General features: G+C 25.2%; 2 protein-coding genes across 5 annotated transcripts; both read left to right on the top strand.

Annotated features, from left to right (window-relative positions):
* The first annotated feature begins 5,022 nt into the window (after positions 1-5,022).
* Positions 5,023-8,530, top strand: LOC126902445 (60S ribosomal protein L5). The gene is made up of 6 exons (XM_050679732.1): positions 5,023-5,165; positions 5,345-5,530; positions 5,596-5,730; positions 5,792-5,994; positions 6,071-6,248; positions 8,279-8,530. The coding sequence occupies exons 1-6, from the start codon at positions 5,163-5,165 to the stop codon at positions 8,477-8,479; spliced, it is 906 nt and encodes a 301-aa protein (XP_050535689.1). The 5' UTR covers positions 5,023-5,162; the 3' UTR covers positions 8,480-8,530.
* A 1,430-nt stretch (positions 8,531-9,960) lies between these two features.
* Positions 9,961-13,601, top strand: LOC126902442 (phospholipase A2 inhibitor). 4 transcript variants are annotated; one of them, XM_050679720.1, is made up of 5 exons: positions 9,961-10,218; positions 10,322-10,564; positions 10,628-10,836; positions 11,146-11,705; positions 11,791-12,197. In XM_050679720.1, the coding sequence occupies exons 2-5, from the start codon at positions 10,328-10,330 to the stop codon at positions 11,799-11,801; spliced, it is 1,017 nt and encodes a 338-aa protein (XP_050535677.1). In that variant the 5' UTR covers positions 9,961-10,218; positions 10,322-10,327; the 3' UTR covers positions 11,802-12,197. The 4 variants fall into 4 exon arrangements, 3 of the variants coding, with proteins under 3 accessions (XP_050535677.1, XP_050535676.1, XP_050535675.1); XR_007703216.1 differs by adding an exon at positions 13,124-13,601 and having other exon boundaries at positions 9,962-10,218; positions 11,146-11,958; XM_050679718.1 differs by having other exon boundaries at positions 9,962-10,218; positions 11,146-12,197.
* The last annotated feature ends 4,313 nt before the right edge of the window (positions 13,602-17,914 follow it).

The raw sequence follows: 17,914 nt of genomic DNA on the forward strand, positions 1-17,914 counted from the left end.
AGTATTTCCGGAACATTTTCAAAACTTAAATTGAAAAAGTTCTACTTTTTATACGTACGTTTCAAGTTTTGAACACTCTGTATAAGAGGAAATTGTACGATTTAAAAAATAAATATGTCGGATACATAAAGTATTTAGAAACTAGCAATTTGTGTTGATTCACACATTTTTCAAAAAGTGATAGCAATTTAAAGTTGAAAATATAATATCGTAAACGTTAACACAAAAATAGACGACAAGTCGTCGGCACAAATTTGTTTTTTATTTATAGTATGCAACATAAGCTTTAATTTAACATGTGTTTAAAGGACACAGTATTTCCGGAACATTTTCAAAAGTTGAGTTGAAAAAATTGGCTTTTGTGCAAAAGTTGCTATTTTGAATCCCACCCCCTCCCCCGTGGTCAGTTATTCAAATTTAAAAAAAACTTTTATCAAAAGAAAGGTAAATACCTTAGCTTTCTATATAAAAAATTGTTGATTCATTCTCATTTTTGAAAAAGTTATGGCTGTTTTAAGAAAAATAAATGTCAACATTTATCGATTTTAAAAATTATAATTTTTTGGGGGATTTCCTCCGTTTATATGGAACGATAGAATGTTTTTCAATTTTTAATAGAAATTTCTTCAACTAGATATGATTTGTGATATTTTGACGATCGTTGAAAGAAATCGGTTCGGCGAGAGCTGAGAAAAAGTAGCGACAGACAAAAAAAACACAACATTGTAATATTCAATATAATAAACATCGGAAAATTCAAAACATATATTTTGTTAATTTATGACGTGACGTTAAATTAATTTCTAAACAAATAAGGATGGGAAAGAAAAATAAAAATTATAAGGTGATAAAATAATAGCAATAAGGGTATTAATGTAAATACTTTAAAGAAAACAAAAAAATCGCATAATCGGACGGCGAGACACGGAATCGTAAAATTCAAATAATTTCTTATTTGAAAGTTATTTTTATAAAAGTTTTTCAAAAAAAAAAAAAGTATATGCCATGAACGGTATATTGTTTAACTAAATGCACTGTATCTTTACATCAATGCTTCGTAGGTAAACATTATACAAAATAAAATCAACGTCGTTTAATGCAATTTTAGATTAACATTTATTATTCTTCGGCTTTGAATAAATGTTTTCTGAACGAGTTTTTCATTTCAAAGACGAATGGACGATTTGAATTGTTTAAACTTTTTATTCGGTACCTTTAAAATAAACTAATAATTACACTTCTCTATTTATCCACAACTTATAATCGCACTTACATTTTCTGCCAATGTATTTATATATTTCTTGGATATTTATAGATTCCTGATTTATATATAAATGACACTATACAGTGATGCAAATTTGTTAATACAATTTGTATAATATTGTATTATCATGTGAGTTATGAAAAACAATAAAATATTAGTAGTATTTCATAAAAAAAAGTTGTGCGTTTGATAAAAAAAAAACAAAATTTGTACTAAAAGACTAAAAAACGTAACGATTTTAATTAACAAACAATGTCGTTAACACATATTGTTTTAAACATTATTTTCAATTTTATGAGTTATTTATTGATAAAACATACAGACATATATTGTTCTTGTAATTTATTTTTTACTGTTTAAAAGCTACAAAAATATAAAAAAGTTAAAAAGTAGATTTTTCTTATTTTTGTAAAATTAGCTTTTATTAATTCAACAGACTTCATTTAATAAATCGCTAATTGTATGCAGAGGATAAATCGACTTTTACAAATAAATTTCATCATTTTTTTTTTTTTTAATGTCAATAATACATAATTTACTGCAAAATCCATCAACCAAAAATCGAATGTAGTTTCAAAATTATAATTTACTACTAAAAAAATATCATATTCCATTTTTCCTGTAAAATGAGCAAAAGTGGACCTGCCACCAAAAAAATTTAGCAATTAAATTATGTAATAAATTTTAGTAGATGACATAACCAAAGTTTCTTAAAACAAAAGTGCAATAGACAAAGGATCTCAACAAACCCAAATTATATACTTTTATATATTGCATATATTATAAAGGGGTATAGCTAATGTGGACCATCTGATTACACAAAGAACTTGGGGTTCTTAATATTATTAGCTAAGATGCAAAGCTAAAAATGTATTATTTTACTATGATGTGTTTTTTTTTTTTTTTTGTGTGTGTCTGTTACCGCTTTTTCTCTGCTCTCACCGAACGGATTTCTTTCAACGATACGTCAAAAGATCACAAATCGTATCTAGTCGAAGACATTACCCTCAAAAATTGAAAAAATTTCCCTCGTTCCCCGTAAATGGGAGAAACCTCCAAAAAAATTATAAATTTAAAAATCGCTAATTTTCAACATTTTTTTTACTAAAAACTGCCATAACTTTTTCAAAAATGACCTAATCAATATAATTTTTTTATAGATGCTTGATGTCATTACTATCATTTGGTATATTTTTTTTATAAATCTGACCTTTTACCTGTCCACAGGAGGGGATTTAAAATGACAACTTTTTCACAAAAAATTAACTTTTTCAACTTTTGAAAGTGTTTTGGAAATACTGACACTTTTATATATATCTTAAATTAAAGCTAATGTATTATACTTTATTATGGAAAAAAAATTTTGAACTTAAGGCTGTTCTCAAGGTGAAAAATAACATCAATATTAATAAAAAAAATAAGATTTTCGTAAAAAAAAATTCTATTTTATATTTTTAATTTTATAATGCTATAACTTTTTGAAAAATATATAATCAATAAAAATGTTTATGATAAATACTATTTATAAACATCTTTCATTTAACACTGTATTGATCTATACATTTTTCAAAATGTTATAGCATTATAAAGTTAAAAATGTAAAATATAAAATTGAGAATTTTCACACATAAATAGCATTCGGTTGCCATTTTCACCGAGAAGACAAAATAAAATCCGAAATTTGTTTTTTTCATAATAAAGTACATTACATTAGCTTTAATTTAAGATATATATATATAAGTATCAGACTTTCAGGAACACTTTCAAAAGTTAATTTTTTTTGAAAAAGTTGGATCCCCTCTGTGGGCAGTTAAATGGTTAAATTCATAAAACAAGTATACCATATAAAATGTAAAGACATCATGCATCTATAAAAAAATTTTTTATTGATTTGTTCATTTTTAAAAAGTTATAGTAGTTTCAAGTAAAAAAAAAATCTCAGCTTCGCATCGAAGCTCAAAAATTTAATTTTAAAAATATATTTTTAAGTTATATAAGTTTAAAGTCATAATAAATCAATATTTTCAATAAAAAATTAAGGAATTAATTCCTTTTCACCCCTTTCTTAATATACAAATGTAGTTAATACTAATTTCTTATAAACATGTTCTCAAGGGTAAAGGGTCAAATTTATAAAAAAAAAATACCAAATGATAGGTAAATGCATCAAGCATCTACAAACAAAAAATATATATTAATTTGGTAATTTTTAAAAAAGTTATGACTGTGTTATATAAAAATTAAATTCAAAAAAATTAAAAAATTATCAATTTTTTTGGAGGTTTCCTTCATTTATGGGGAACGAGGGAAATTTTATCAATTTTTGAAGATAATGTCTTTAGCTTTACATCGAAGCTACAAATTGAAAATTTCTTATTTCTTATTTTGAGAAAATTTGTCTTGTAGTATGCTACAAGTATCACTTATCAATATAAACAGGACCAAAATTTGATCCTCGTGTTTGTCTGTAGGCGTTACTGAAATCTTTAGTCATTCATCAAAAACAAGTAACATTTTATTTTAAAAAATCAAACCATTTTTTCGAAATTTTCTTCTTTTACTTTTCTTTATTTTACTGAATAATTGTGTATCATGGAGAAAATATATATAGATACTTAATTTGATAATTTATTTTTCAGTGTAATTTATATTTAAAATACTCAAAGTTATTTGCTATATTTAATATATTAAAAATATCCTCTTATTATAAAGCTACTATTATAATATTATAGCCTACATATTAAGCTATTACTGACATTTTTCTGTTAAAAAAATACCTAGTACATGACTAAATATGAATATTTTATTTAATTAAGTATTTTTTCATAGCACTTTAAAAGTAATATACAAAAAAAATATGCTAAATTATGGCAACTAAAATTTACTTTTAAGTAGAAAAAGAAACTGACTAATAAAAAAACATAGGGAAATAGAGTCGAAGAGCAAGTAACCTATCCATAGGCGTACTAACGGTGTGACAAGGATGTGAAAAACACTAAAAAAACTCATTGTAAAATTGACAATTTTTTTATCAATAATATTTTTGTGAAATAAATATTATTCTTTTTATTAGTTGAATAATTGTTTTTAATTGATTTGACAAAATATTGGGTTCTCTGACAGAAATAATGGTTAAATTAACAATAAACTATGATTCATTTAACAAAAAGTTTATTGGATATATTTTATACATTTGTTGACTTATCGGAGGATTTTTTTCAGTGAACACCTTAATTATAAAATATATCTGATTTTGGTAATATCTAAGATAGGAAGTCACCTTTATTTCTATGTTATTTATGTCAGGGGGTGGGTGAATACACATCACCCTCTTTAATATAACATGATTACAATTAAAAAATGTTTGTTGAACTCCCTTACTTTAAATAACCCACTCTATAGTACTGGTTATAACTATTTATAGTTTTATCCACATTTTAGGGGACTGAAAACTAGAGTTTCTAGTTTATACTCTAGTTTTTAACTTTGAGTTTTATAAATGATTAAATTAAAAAAACAATTAAAATGCTCTTTTATACGCGTGAAAATAAGGCAGTTAAGATTTTAGGGAATGTATGTGTAGATGGAAAGCCTTCATAGACATAAGAGGGCTACATGGATCTTAGCACTCTCAGTTAAGAAATTATCCTCCTCTCAAAAAAAATATTATTATATAATACAATTATCTAGCATATATTCTAATTCATGGAAGAAAATAAATTTCACACATTTCATAAATTGTTTTTGCCATGAAATAAACTAGTCTGCTTTTTAGGTTAACTTATCAATACACTGGTTGTTGTTTCTCGTAAAACACAATCGTTCTTCTTTAATTTTCCATCTTTACTCGACGTAGACCAGAAGGTTACGTCGATATCCGCGTTAATTAAGTTTCATAATGGTAAGTATTTATTAACTTCAATATTGAATAAACATTACTTCTAATTTTTCTCTATAATTTTCCGGATTCAACCAGATAAAAAGTGTTCTTTAAGAGTCTTCCTCAATTGGTTACTTAACGCATCTGTATTGTCACTTTATATTAAATAGTAAATAATGTACAACTAATCAATTTTTTAGGGTTTCGTTAAAGTTGTTAAAAACAAACAATATTTCAAGCGATATCAAGTTAAATTCAAGAGGCGTCGTGAAGGAAAAACCGACTATTATGCCCGTAAACGTTTGATTGTTCAAGACAAAAACAAATACGATACTCCCAAGTATCGCTTAATCGTTCGTTTTTCTAACACAGACATTACATGTCAGGTTAGTACTGTTGTGTAAATAATTTGAATAGGTTAATTAATGTCTTTTAATTTGTAAATTTACAGGTAGCACATTCCCGAATTGAAGGGGATAAAATTGTTTGTGCTGCTTACAGTCATGAATTGCCTAAATATGGTGTCAAAGTTGGTTTAACTAATTATGCTGCTGCTTACTGTACAGGATTATTGGTTGCCCGCAGGGTAAATAAGTTTTTTTAGTTTTTTTTTTTTTTATCTAATATATTTTATTTTTCATATATAGTTATTAAAAAAATTGGGTTTGGATAATTTGTATGAAGGGCTTAAAGAAGCTAATGGAGAAGAATATTATGTTGAACCGGCTGAAGAAGGCCCAAATGCGTTCAGGTGTAACTTGGATGTTGGTCTCATGAAAACCAGCACTGGTGCTAGAGTATTTGGTGCCATGAAAGGTGCTGTTGATGGTGGTTTTAATATTCCTCACAGGTATGATTAATTAAAAATTGTTATTAGTATGAATCTATAACTACAATATTTTAATTAATAATCTTAATATAAACAGTGTTAAACGTTTTCCTGGCTATGATGCTGAATCTAAAGAATACAGTGCTGAAACTCACCGTAAACACATCTTAGGATTACATGTAGCTGACTACATGCGAAAATTGGAAGAAGAAGATGAAGATGCTTACAATCGTCAATTCTCTAGATACATCAAATTAGGAATTGTTGCTGATGATGTAAGCTAGATTTTCTAGATTAATATATTGCTCGTTTACTACAACAATACTATACAAAAATATGACTACATAATATAAATATGAACATTTGATTTACCATAAGATGATGACAAATTGTGAAAAATCTATATTCCTTTACTAACTTATTTTAATGAATGATGAGTATTATAACAACCTTCTTTCATGCTTTTAATTTTTACCCATAACAATATTATTTTAAAAGTAGAAGTAATTATAAGCTTTTGAATTTGTGATAATAATAATAACGCAATAACATCACAACAGTCATCTAGTGATTATTTTTGTATGTTCACTTATGTCGTTTTACCAATTTAAAAGGAATATACCAATATTATTTCTATCCGCAAATAATTCAAAATTTATAACTTTGTGTTATGACGTTGTAGCAAACAAGTGATATTTCTATAGAACAGACTTGCGCTCATATATATTTAGCCTGTTTGCTTGTCTCGATACCTTATACATATTGGGTTATGCGAGTTTTCTAACTGGCTTATATGATAATATGCAATCGATATAATTCACAATTACTTTTTAACAAATAAAAAGTTAATTGAAACCCTATCGATACAACCTGAATTACATTTTTATGTTGCATAATGTTCTTGACATACCAATACAATTATAATAATATTTTGCTACATATCAAAAATATTTCTTTAAATTTAATATTATCATTAACAACCTTAAGTTTGAATTATACTATCGTAAAACAATAAAAGTAAAACTTTCTTTGTCCAAATTTTTCAAAATTGACCTAGAAACTTCTAGATCATTTGAAAGATTACTTCAAATACATTTTCACCTCATTTTAAGTAAAAAAAAAAATGGACTTGTTGTTTAAGTTATGCAAGTTAACTTAAGGGGTATAAAATAATTACTCATTCTTAAATCATTTTTTTTTTATATATATATTACAACTATTATATTTACATTCTAAAATATAATCTAAAAAAGTAAACTTGATTGAAAATTTATATATTTTTTTGAATTTCCTATTATAGAAAATGAACTTGAAAATTATAAATTATCCTCTTGATTCTTCATTTACAGAAATGATTAAATATTTATTAAAACCTTATTTATATTTCATGTAATACCATGGTGTACTTACTAATTTAAGCTCTTCTTCTTCCTCGCCTTAATCCCAACTACTTGGAATCGGCCAATGTTAATTTTTCTCCTCTTCAATACTTCTACCAGTTAGTGTTCCAACATTCCAAATACCTATTCTTACTTTGTATCTATCTTATTTTCCTCCCTCGTACACGAGTCCAACCTTGAGTTAAGTGGTGATGTCCCTACATTGTTGACACTACAAGTGTTGGGTAGACCTGTATACATGACTGGTGAAACAGCTACCACACAAAATGTCCAGCTGGTAACACTTTATTCCTTTGGCCTTCTCCTTTTTTAACTACTTTCTGTAGTCCCCGTATACATCTAAGATAGGACAATCCGCCTAAGTTTTGTTCAGGACTCCTCATACTTTTTTGACAATAATTTTTAGGCTGGCTGTTGATCTAACGTAACCTCATTAGTTGCCTCTTACGACTGACAGAGGGGCTGTAGAAGTATTCTTAGCCCCTATCTACAGCGAAATATTAATTTAAGCTCTATAATGTTAATTTATTATTTTTTCCTTAATTTTAATTAATTCCTAAGTATACATTTGTTACCTAAATTTTCAATATAATAGTTAATAATAATATTATACTTCATATTTAGTAATTTTAATATGTTTATCTAATATATTTTTGATAAATTAATAATTTTATTATACTATTTTCCACTTGAGACGTTCATTTCTCAGAAAAAAAAACTTATTGGTAAATTATCTCTTTATTTTAAGATAACTACTGAATATATTAGATTTGAAATTTCTCTTCAAAAAAAAGTACAAATATATATATACTAAGATCTTTTAGAATGAATATGGATCTATTTATTTTACCCCTTAATTTAAAATAAGATAACTTGAATTGGTAAACAGTTTTTTTAATTTTTAGTTGGAAAATATGTACAAGAAAGCACATGAAAATATTAGAGCAGATCCGAAGAGAGAAAAGAAATCTAAGAAGGATGCATCCAAGGCACCAAAGAAACGTTGGAATGCCAAGAAATTAACAAATGCTGAACGCAAACAACGGGTTGCTGAAGCTAAAGCAGCTTATCTTAAAGAGTTGCAAGGCCAAGAAGTTGAACAGTAACCTTCTTTTGTGTTGGGTGTATTATTTTAATAAAACACTAAAAAAAATTAATGTGTTTTTATTTTACTATAGTAATTTTTACAAACTTAGAAGTTTTATATTTATCATTATAAACCTTCAAACTTAAACTCTGCTTACAACAATTTGTTTCAATTTAAATGAATTAGTTTGTTTGAGAAGGTTCATTTGAATTGTATTTTTAATTATAGATTTATGTTAATACATAAACGATGAAAATATATTAATAAGACACAACATCATAATTATGATGTTGGTATCAAAAAAAGTTAAATTTTAAATGTATGTATTTAAAATTAAACTGTTGACCCTTAATCTGATGAAAATTACCATCATTCTTAATCTAACTATAGGTAGTCAAACATTTTGCTCAGTATATTTATTTTGTCATTTAGTTTGTATTTTTTACTGACTGAACATCAAAAAATCTATCTATCAAAAAATACTTGTATCATTATATAACTCTTATTACTATATTTATATAAAAAAAAAGTAATTTTCCTTAGCTTAACTCTTGTATATACGCACCTAATCTGAGAAAAATTAAGAGAATAACATTTATACGAAAATATTTTTAAAAACCTCCCTTGTAACTTTAAATTGACATAATTGATTACTTTGTCACTTTCATGAGCATTCTGCAAATTAAGATATTTTTTGTTAATTAACTTTTAATGGTGGCGATTTCATTCACATGAAATAAATGTTATTCTAAAGTAACAAAACCGGTGTATCACTTTTTTTTAGTTACGTGTTAATAAATAAAAATTACTAAGTAAATGTAATCTAATTACTTATAAGTTACTTGGCATAAAAAAGTTAAATAATTATTACATAATTTCGTTAAAGTTATTCTACCATCCAAGTCTGATTGCTTCTTAACAGTTTTTCATTTAAAAGTATACAATTTCTCGTTATTGCTATAAATAACTCTTTTTAATTAAGTATACTTATATGTTAAAACTAATCTACTGTATACGTTAATACATAATAAAATCTTATTAATATCTATATTCTAATAACTTTATAATATTTTGGTTACAGTATATTAAACAAAATGTTTTTATTAAATATATATATATATATAATTTAGAATTTATAAGCACCTTGAAAATAAATTTAATTTTTAGTACCCTACTTTTTAAATTATTTTGAGAACGGGACTTAAAAAATCAACATTACAGAATCTTAAATTTTAAATCCTCGAATTATACCTACTTATATAATATTGACATTTTCACTATGCATTTTATACATTTTCGAACAAATGAATAGTTAGTTAAAATAGTTATATTTTGAAATATACTACCAGTTGTTTTATAAGATTAATTATTTTTATTGTATTTTAACTATTACAACAAAATTTAAACAAGTGCGGTATTTAAAACAATATGGCGGATGTCAACCTCCATGACCTTTTATTAAATAACCTCAAAAATACAGTCTAAAAGAATATAATAATATAATTTTACCTCGACCCACGTCTCACGTACAGCTGCTTCTATTACTACAGCAGTGCTAGTAGTGTTTGTGTATTTAGGTCGTCGTTTGTTCGATAAAAATTGAACAGTTGCACACCGTTTTTTGTTTTGATCTACCAAGTTTAGTTACTGTTATACGCACCTTATCTTGCATGCATCTTAATAAAATTCAAGACTGTAGTAGCTAGTAGTCGTAATTACATTGACCCGTCGATTTACGGATAATATCCATTTAAGTTTGTATGTAGTACTGCTGATTTTTTATTTTACATTCATTAATCTTAATTGTTTTTTTCTGACTATTATATTGACGTAATATTAAATACCATTTTTTTATTCTTAGTACTAAATGGCATTGACTAAATACAAATTTACGAAAATGAAGAAGACAATTTTTTTGTTACTGCTTAATTTTTCTGCGGTGATGTCCGAGTTAATCAGATGTAATAAACCAGTACTTAATCATTGTTACTGTGGTAAAACAACATATGATCGGCAAGAATTATATGCTGTCAATTGTACAAATACATTATTGTCTACTAAAGAGAGTTTGGATGTATTTAAAAATTTACCTAGTGAAATTGAGGTAATTTTATAACTATTCTCTTTATGTTTTATGAAACATTACAAAGACATTTCTTTTTTGAAGGTGTTAATATTTACTGGGAACTTTTTGGAAGACCTACCATCCAACATTTTTGGTATGAACAATAGTATTCCAAAACTAAAATTTCTAGATATGTCTAATAACAGCATACAAAGTATTAAAGGAAAGAGTTTTCACCATGTATCTTCAGTAGAACGTCTTATACTCAACCATAACAAAATTGAATTAAATGGGATTGGTTTACACCCAAGGCAAGTTTTACATTTAATTATTTTATTTATAATCTTAATAATTTGATAATTTTTATTACTTAGTCAATTAATGATGTGAAACTTAATTTATTACTTTTGTAGTATAGTTAATTTATTTACTATTTAAAATAACAATACAACTAATAGCTTTTATTCAAATTAAAAAATATAAACGGGGAGTAGGTCACAGGAATAGTTCCAAAATAGATAAACATATCATTGATTTTTGGCCTTATTCCTTTTACCCAGCTATATATATATAAAAAATTGAAAACTTTTAAAAATTTTATGTATTCTTTTAATTTTTAGGGTTTTTTCAAATTTTGAAAACCTACTAGAACTTCATATGATTGATGCATTTGCCAACACAAATAAATACAACATTTCACAAGATTTATATGAAGTATTTTTAAATAGCAACTTAAGTCAACTAGCAAAACTTCATTTAGAACAAAATGATATTAGTATTATCTTGGAACCTCAAGTATTTTGTCCTTTATCTTCCTTACTTGATTTACATCTTAGCAATAATCAATTAACTGGTATAGATTTTTTCATTAACTGTTTGCCTCATATAAGATTCTTAGGTTTAGAAAATAACCACATACAAAAACTCTCAGAAAGCCAGTTATCAACTTTAGATCTCATTCATAGTAATAACCAAAATCTAGCCATTGATTTATCAAATAATCCTTTTTCATGTGGATGTAATATTGAAATTTTGTACAAATGGTTACAAACTACTCATGTAAACGTTCGTAACAATGAAACAATTAAATGCAATCAAGAAGTTTTTAAAAATATACCAAATTTCTATATTGATTATGGTAATAAATGTCCAGAATATATTCATTCCACAATACTTCATGGTAACCACGATGGACACAAATTAGTGATATTATTTATTTTTTGTGCAGTATTTGCATTTTTGGGTGCAGTGTTATATGTTTTCAGATATGTTTTAAAACATTTCAAAACTGATTTTAATACTTCGTCACGTAAAATACACTACACAACTATTGGAAAATGTGAAGAACAAGAGATACATGTATGATATTTATAACAATATATAAAGGAACGGTATTGAACAAATGGCATGTTGATAACTGGCTCATGCTTTAGGTAAAGACTGATTTTATTTTTATTTTGTTGAAAAAGATCAAATAATATTTACATGTTCGTTTCAATTGAAACACATTTAAGTAAATAATAATGAAAATTTAGTTACTGTGTCAGTTTTTCTAGAAAAATGTTAAATGATTTTTTAAAGAAGTATAAAATTGCTTTGTTAATGTTGACTTATCAAAATATATAATTTATTTTAAAATGTTATGTTTGATAAAAAACAAAAAAAATGTTGATCTCTTAATATCTTGTTCCTTTTGAAATTTGTGTAAAATTAGAATGAAAGTATAGCCAGTCGGACTTTCCATTTTTATTGATACCGACAATATTTAAATTAATTGCAATTAACTTAACACTCTTGGTAATTAATGCTCTTTAAATTATTTAGAATAAATCATTGTTTTTAGAATTATTATTAAATACATAATGATGATATACCACTAGTGAGAAAAAAATTGTACACCGTCCTAATTTTTTTTTTTAATGATTTTGTTATGAATATATTATTAAGTGCTTTTTAGAAAATTGTAATTTAAAAAAAAAAAAATTATATTTAGGGTAACTAATTTTTCATTCCTACATTATCTCATTCCCTTTTTAAATGCATTTTACTTAATTTCAATAGATTGTTATCAATTTACAGTTGACATTAATCTATTTTTAACTACTGATTACTCTTTTTATTGTTATAATAAAACATATAGAATTATATTGATACCTTCTTATTATAATTATTATTACAATTGAAAAATTTGAGAATTCTGTATAAGGGTAAAATTATTTTCATTGAAGTAAAATGTTGTTGCATAAATTTGAAATAGACTGTTTTTTCGCTAACTTATTTTGTGTTCTATTCTAATATTATCTCGAATTTCTTACAATTTGCATTGTGATTTGTGTAAATAACCACCTAGTATTAACTACTAAGTATTATTAGATTCAATATAATAGGTTTATATGTTTATAATACACAATTATATATTTATCATACTTTTGGCCTAAACTAATAACTTGTTTGTTATATATACTTTTTCAATTTACAATGTTAATTTTTATATAATTGTTAAAATGTTTTCTTTTAGTAATAAGCTACTTTTTAAATTTTCATATTTTTATGCTTATTACTTATAACTTATTTGATAAATGCTTCTTATATACTTAGATTATTGTTGACAATCCGAAAATAGCATATCTTGGATTATAATGGTAATATTATTGGTCATAATTCACTTTCTATTCTTATTCATTTAATAAATTCATATAATAGAATGCTTTTTACTTATTTAAAGTTAATTATTTTTAAGAACAATGTGTTGTTAAATGTTATTGTAATAATTGTTTATTGTACTTAAAAATTGTTACTTTTTATTTTTCGAATTTTATAATGTTATTAATAATGTGTGTAAATTATAATTTTTTAACACACTTCACGCTATGCGCCTTTTGTCATATCGAATGACAGTTGTTATTACTTATTAGATTACTTGCATTAAATGTAATTTTTATGATACTGTTGTGCAGCTAACTTAAGTACACTGTACACAAATATTGTTATTTATTTGTATAAAAATGCAATGAGATGAATTTTTTTTACATAGTTGTAAATGTTATGCCATGACAAATAAAAATTTTAACACCAAAAAAAATTGTATGAGTTATTAATTATACATTCTGCTGTAAGTGAATTAAAAACTAAATCTTACTAATAAATAAAAAATTTCATAATGTATGAATGGGACATGACAGTTTTACCCGTAAATTCCTATAACCTGTTTGTTAACATTTAAAAACAATAGGATAAAATAAGTTTTTGAGAAAATATTTGATACCTATAAACTTTTTATTATATTTTCCCAGAATCAGAGAAGGCCTCTAGAAGGGGCGGATTTTTACTAGGTAATTTTTGTCCTCACCAGTAAATATATTCAGTATATTACACTATAATATATTTTAATGTTTGATTTCAAATATATTGAACTAATAAATTACTCAAAAAGAAAAATAGTTATCAAAATGCCCTTAGAAAGGTTAAAGCCTGATTCTAAATGTCCAAATTGTAATAATTATAACTGGACCTGTCCTAATATTTAACCCAAGCACCTCTCTGGAACTATTGCTCCCTCACTAAGATATTTCTATTAAATCGCTATTTTTGCTACTCCAGATTTTAGTAAAAGTGGTACAGGAAGATTAAATATAATGAATAATTTTGTAATTTTTTAACCAAAATGTTGGTGTAGTACAGCCAACGAGAGGGTCTTAGCCCTTTTAGTCCACTTAAATATACCATTAAAAGAAAAAAATTCTTGATGACTTCATGTATCATTTTATTAAGTAGTTATTTTTAGCTTCGATGCGAAGCTGAGAAGGTATTGATTTTACTATAATGTGTTTTTTTTTTTTTTTGTGACTACTTTTTCTCAGATCTCACCGAACCGATTTCTTTCAACGATACGTCAAAAGATCACAAACCGTATCTAGTGGAAGACATTACCTCAAAATTTTAAAAATTTCCCACGTTCCCCGTAAATAGGGGAAACCTCCAAAAAAATTACAAATTTAAAAATCGCTAATTTTCGAAATACTTTCAATTTTTTTTACTTAAAACTGCCATAATTTTTTTAAAAAAATGACAAAATCTATATAATTTGTTTTTTTCAGATGCTTAATTTCTTTACCTATTATATGGTATATTTTTTTTATAAATCTGACCTTTTACCTGTCCACAGGAGGGGATTTAAAATGACAACTTTTTCACAACAAATTTACTTTTCCAACTTAACTTTTGAAAGTGTTCCGGAAAGACTGACACTTTTATATATATCTTAAATTAAAGCTAGTGTATTGTAATTTATTATAGAAAAAACATTTCGGACTTTATTTTGTCTTCATGGTAAAAATGGCTACCGAAAGTCTCTAAAAAAATTACAAATTTAAAAATCGGTAAATTTTGTCATTTTTTTCACTTTTTTTCTAAAAATGTCCATAACTTTTTCAAAAATCAACATAATTTTTTTTTATACTAAAAGCTTAGATATTTTTCTTTCATTTGATATCATTTTTTTGAAAATCTAACACAACCTGCTCACTGGGGGGGATTTAAAATAGCAACTTTTTACAAAAACAAACTTTTTCAACTTAATTATTGAAAATGTTCCGGAAATACTACGTCCTTTAAATATATATCAAATTAAAGCTTATTTTATGTACTATAAAATGAAAAAAAAATTTGTCCCGACAACTTATAGTCTATGAGTAAATTGACACCGAAATTAAACAAAAAATGTAATATTTGCAAAAAAAATCAGGTCCTATCGTGATGTTTTTTGTATTTAAAACTACCAAAACTTAATGAAATATTAACAAAAACAAAATAATATTTTTTTATATTGAAACTTATTCTACTCGCAGGGGAGGATTTAAAATAGCAATTTTTTACAAAAACTAACTATTCCAACTTTTTTTGAAAATTTTACGGAAATATTCACAGTTTTATTTAATCTTTAATGAAAGCTTATATTATATACTATGAAAAAAAAAAATTCGAAATATTCATTTTCTTCTTGGAGATAATAAAGTTCATAAGACATAAGAAATTAAACTTATTTAAACTTTATTGCTTTTTTAAAGTCGAAAAAATAAATTTAAACTTTGCTTAGCTTAAATTACTAATTTTATCATGTAACGAAAGCGACGAACAGTTGCCGAATCGTTAAGGGTACGAGATTCGTATCCGCCTGTGGCAATTAATATATTGCATTTTTTTTGAGTTAGAAAAAATTTTTTAATTATTTCATTTTTATCTCATTAAGATTCAATAACTTCAATAAATATAAAGGATCCTATCTCTATAGTCTCCCCTCGTGAGAAGAATTTTTTTATTCATGTTAATATTATTTTACTATGCGTTTTTTTTGAGGCCGCGATTTATTTTTCCAACCCTACTTATCCTACTTTTTTAAACGATACGTCAAATGATTACAATTCGTATTTAGCTGAAGATATTACCCTCAAAAATTAAAAAAAAAATCCTTAATCAAATAACAAGTAGCTTAACCAGCTTTATCCATACAAACAATTAAAATTATTCATTTCTAATATTTTTAAAGTATATTGTTGAATTAAATTTGATATTATATAATTTTATGTTAAAATTTATCAATTTTTTAACTCTATTTGTGTGTGCTACTACCAGTCTATAACATTCCAAATTTTTTCGTAACATGTTGCTATATAAATCATAAATCTAAAAAAAAAAATGACTTAGTTTCACCTGAATTTAATAGATGAAATAAAAAATTTACTGTAAATAGTAATTTATAAAATTTCCTGATTGCATATCAATCTTAACAAAACCATTTTTTCTATTTAATGATGTCAATTTTAAAATTGCAAATTGAGCTAAAAGTTATGGTAATAAATTCATTTTTTTTTTTATTATTATTAACTTTCACTTTAAAGGACAAAAACAATTAGGTTAAAAATTATTACTTTTAACATATTAAAAATCAATAATAATTTGAAAACAATTAATTATAAAAATTATATAATATATAAGGAAAAAAATTACTAATCTGGATATAATTAAGGAAAATTGGTGTTTGCCAAAAAAGAAGATGATGTTGCTNTATGGGTTTTGTATTTTATTTTAATAGAAGTTGATGTTGCTTTTGTAATTATCCACCAATTTCTTCAAATTAAACACTATCTACAGATTTGCATCGAAGCGTTTCTTATGATAGTGATTTTAATCACTGTCAGATTAAATCTATACTAGACCCAACTATGCCACGTTCTCACTGTGCTGGGTTTTTTTCTACTAAAACCATTAGATTTATTATATTTTTTTTCAAAATAATGTATGTTACATAAGCATTAGTTTAAGATATATATAAAAGTGTCAGAGTTTCCGGAACACTTTCAAAAGTTAAGTTGAAATAGTTATAATTTTGAATACCTCCTTGTGGGCAAGTAAAGGGTAACAGACACAAAAAAAAACACATCATAGTAAAACCAATACCTTCTCAGCTTCGTATCGAAGCTAATATTTCAAATACGTTCAAATGAAAGTATATAAGTAGTATTTTAAATACTTTTTGGGGACCCTACTGTGCTACCGTTTTTTAATAATTAAAATAATAATGATAATTATTTGTAAATATGACATTTAATCGGTTTATTTTTAAAAATCTAAAGAGTATCGCGATAAAATTGCAAAATATGTTAGCTGGTACAAAATAACTACATATTTTTTTACAAATATGTGGAGTCAAAAAGAACAAACCAAAGTAAGAAAAAATTTAACTATAATTTTCTTTAAATAATTTTATTCTTTAAAACGTCGAAATTTTGTGCAAATTGTGCTAGTATAGAAATTTAATAGATATACTTAAACTATAACTTAATTTTGCCAACATAATGAATGTCCTACTGAGTTAAAATATCTAACAAGAATTTTCGAACTTCTTTTTCTTCTGATGACATCTTCTATTTTTCATCAAAATCTTCCATTTTACAGTTTGGGGTATCTTCGGAATTATATTTCTGCAACACACAAAATTGTGTGGAACACATGCTGACTTTGCAAAATCTGGAGAAACCAAAATAAATGTATGGAATGTCATCCATTTATTTTGGAAGGATTCGAAATGAGCATTCAAAATTTTACCCAACTCTGCATAGACGATAATTAAAAATCCTCCTTCTGTCATTTAACGAATTTACTGGAAAAGACCTCAACAAATATTTGTTTATAGCAAAAAGCTTCATCACCAACAATTACATTCTCGTCTTTAAGTAATACTTTTTTAAATAGGAAATACATTTGATTCGCGTAGAGCTTTTTACCGAATGCTGAGTTTTTAAAATATATTACAGCCGCTATCTCTTCCGAAAGAATCTATATTAATAATTTGAAATCGTTGGCTCCAAAAACAGAAACAAGTACAATATA

Source organism: Daktulosphaira vitifoliae, unplaced genomic scaffold (assembly GCF_025091365.1).
Source record: "Daktulosphaira vitifoliae isolate Bord-2020 unplaced genomic scaffold, ASM2509136v1 Scaffold_3, whole genome shotgun sequence".
NCBI lineage: Eukaryota > Metazoa > Arthropoda > Insecta > Hemiptera > Phylloxeridae > Daktulosphaira > Daktulosphaira vitifoliae.

Bases quoted from the DNA above. Each gene is read 5' to 3' on its own strand.
- LOC126902445 (XM_050679732.1), top strand. The intron at 5,731-5,791 runs GTAAATAAGTTT...TTTCATATATAG, and splicing joins GATTATTGGTTGCCCGCAGG to TTATTAAAAAAATTGGGTTT. The intron at 6,249-8,278 runs GTAAGCTAGATT...TTTAATTTTTAG, and splicing joins TAGGAATTGTTGCTGATGAT to TTGGAAAATATGTACAAGAA.
- LOC126902442 (XM_050679719.1), top strand. From the start codon at position 10,328: ATGGCATTGACTAAATACAAATTTACGAAAATGAAGAAGACAATTTTT. The intron at 10,565-10,627 runs GTAATTTTATAA...TCTTTTTTGAAG, and splicing joins ATTTACCTAGTGAAATTGAG to GTGTTAATATTTACTGGGAA. The intron at 10,837-11,145 runs GCAAGTTTTACA...TTTAATTTTTAG, and splicing joins GGGATTGGTTTACACCCAAG to GGTTTTTTCAAATTTTGAAA.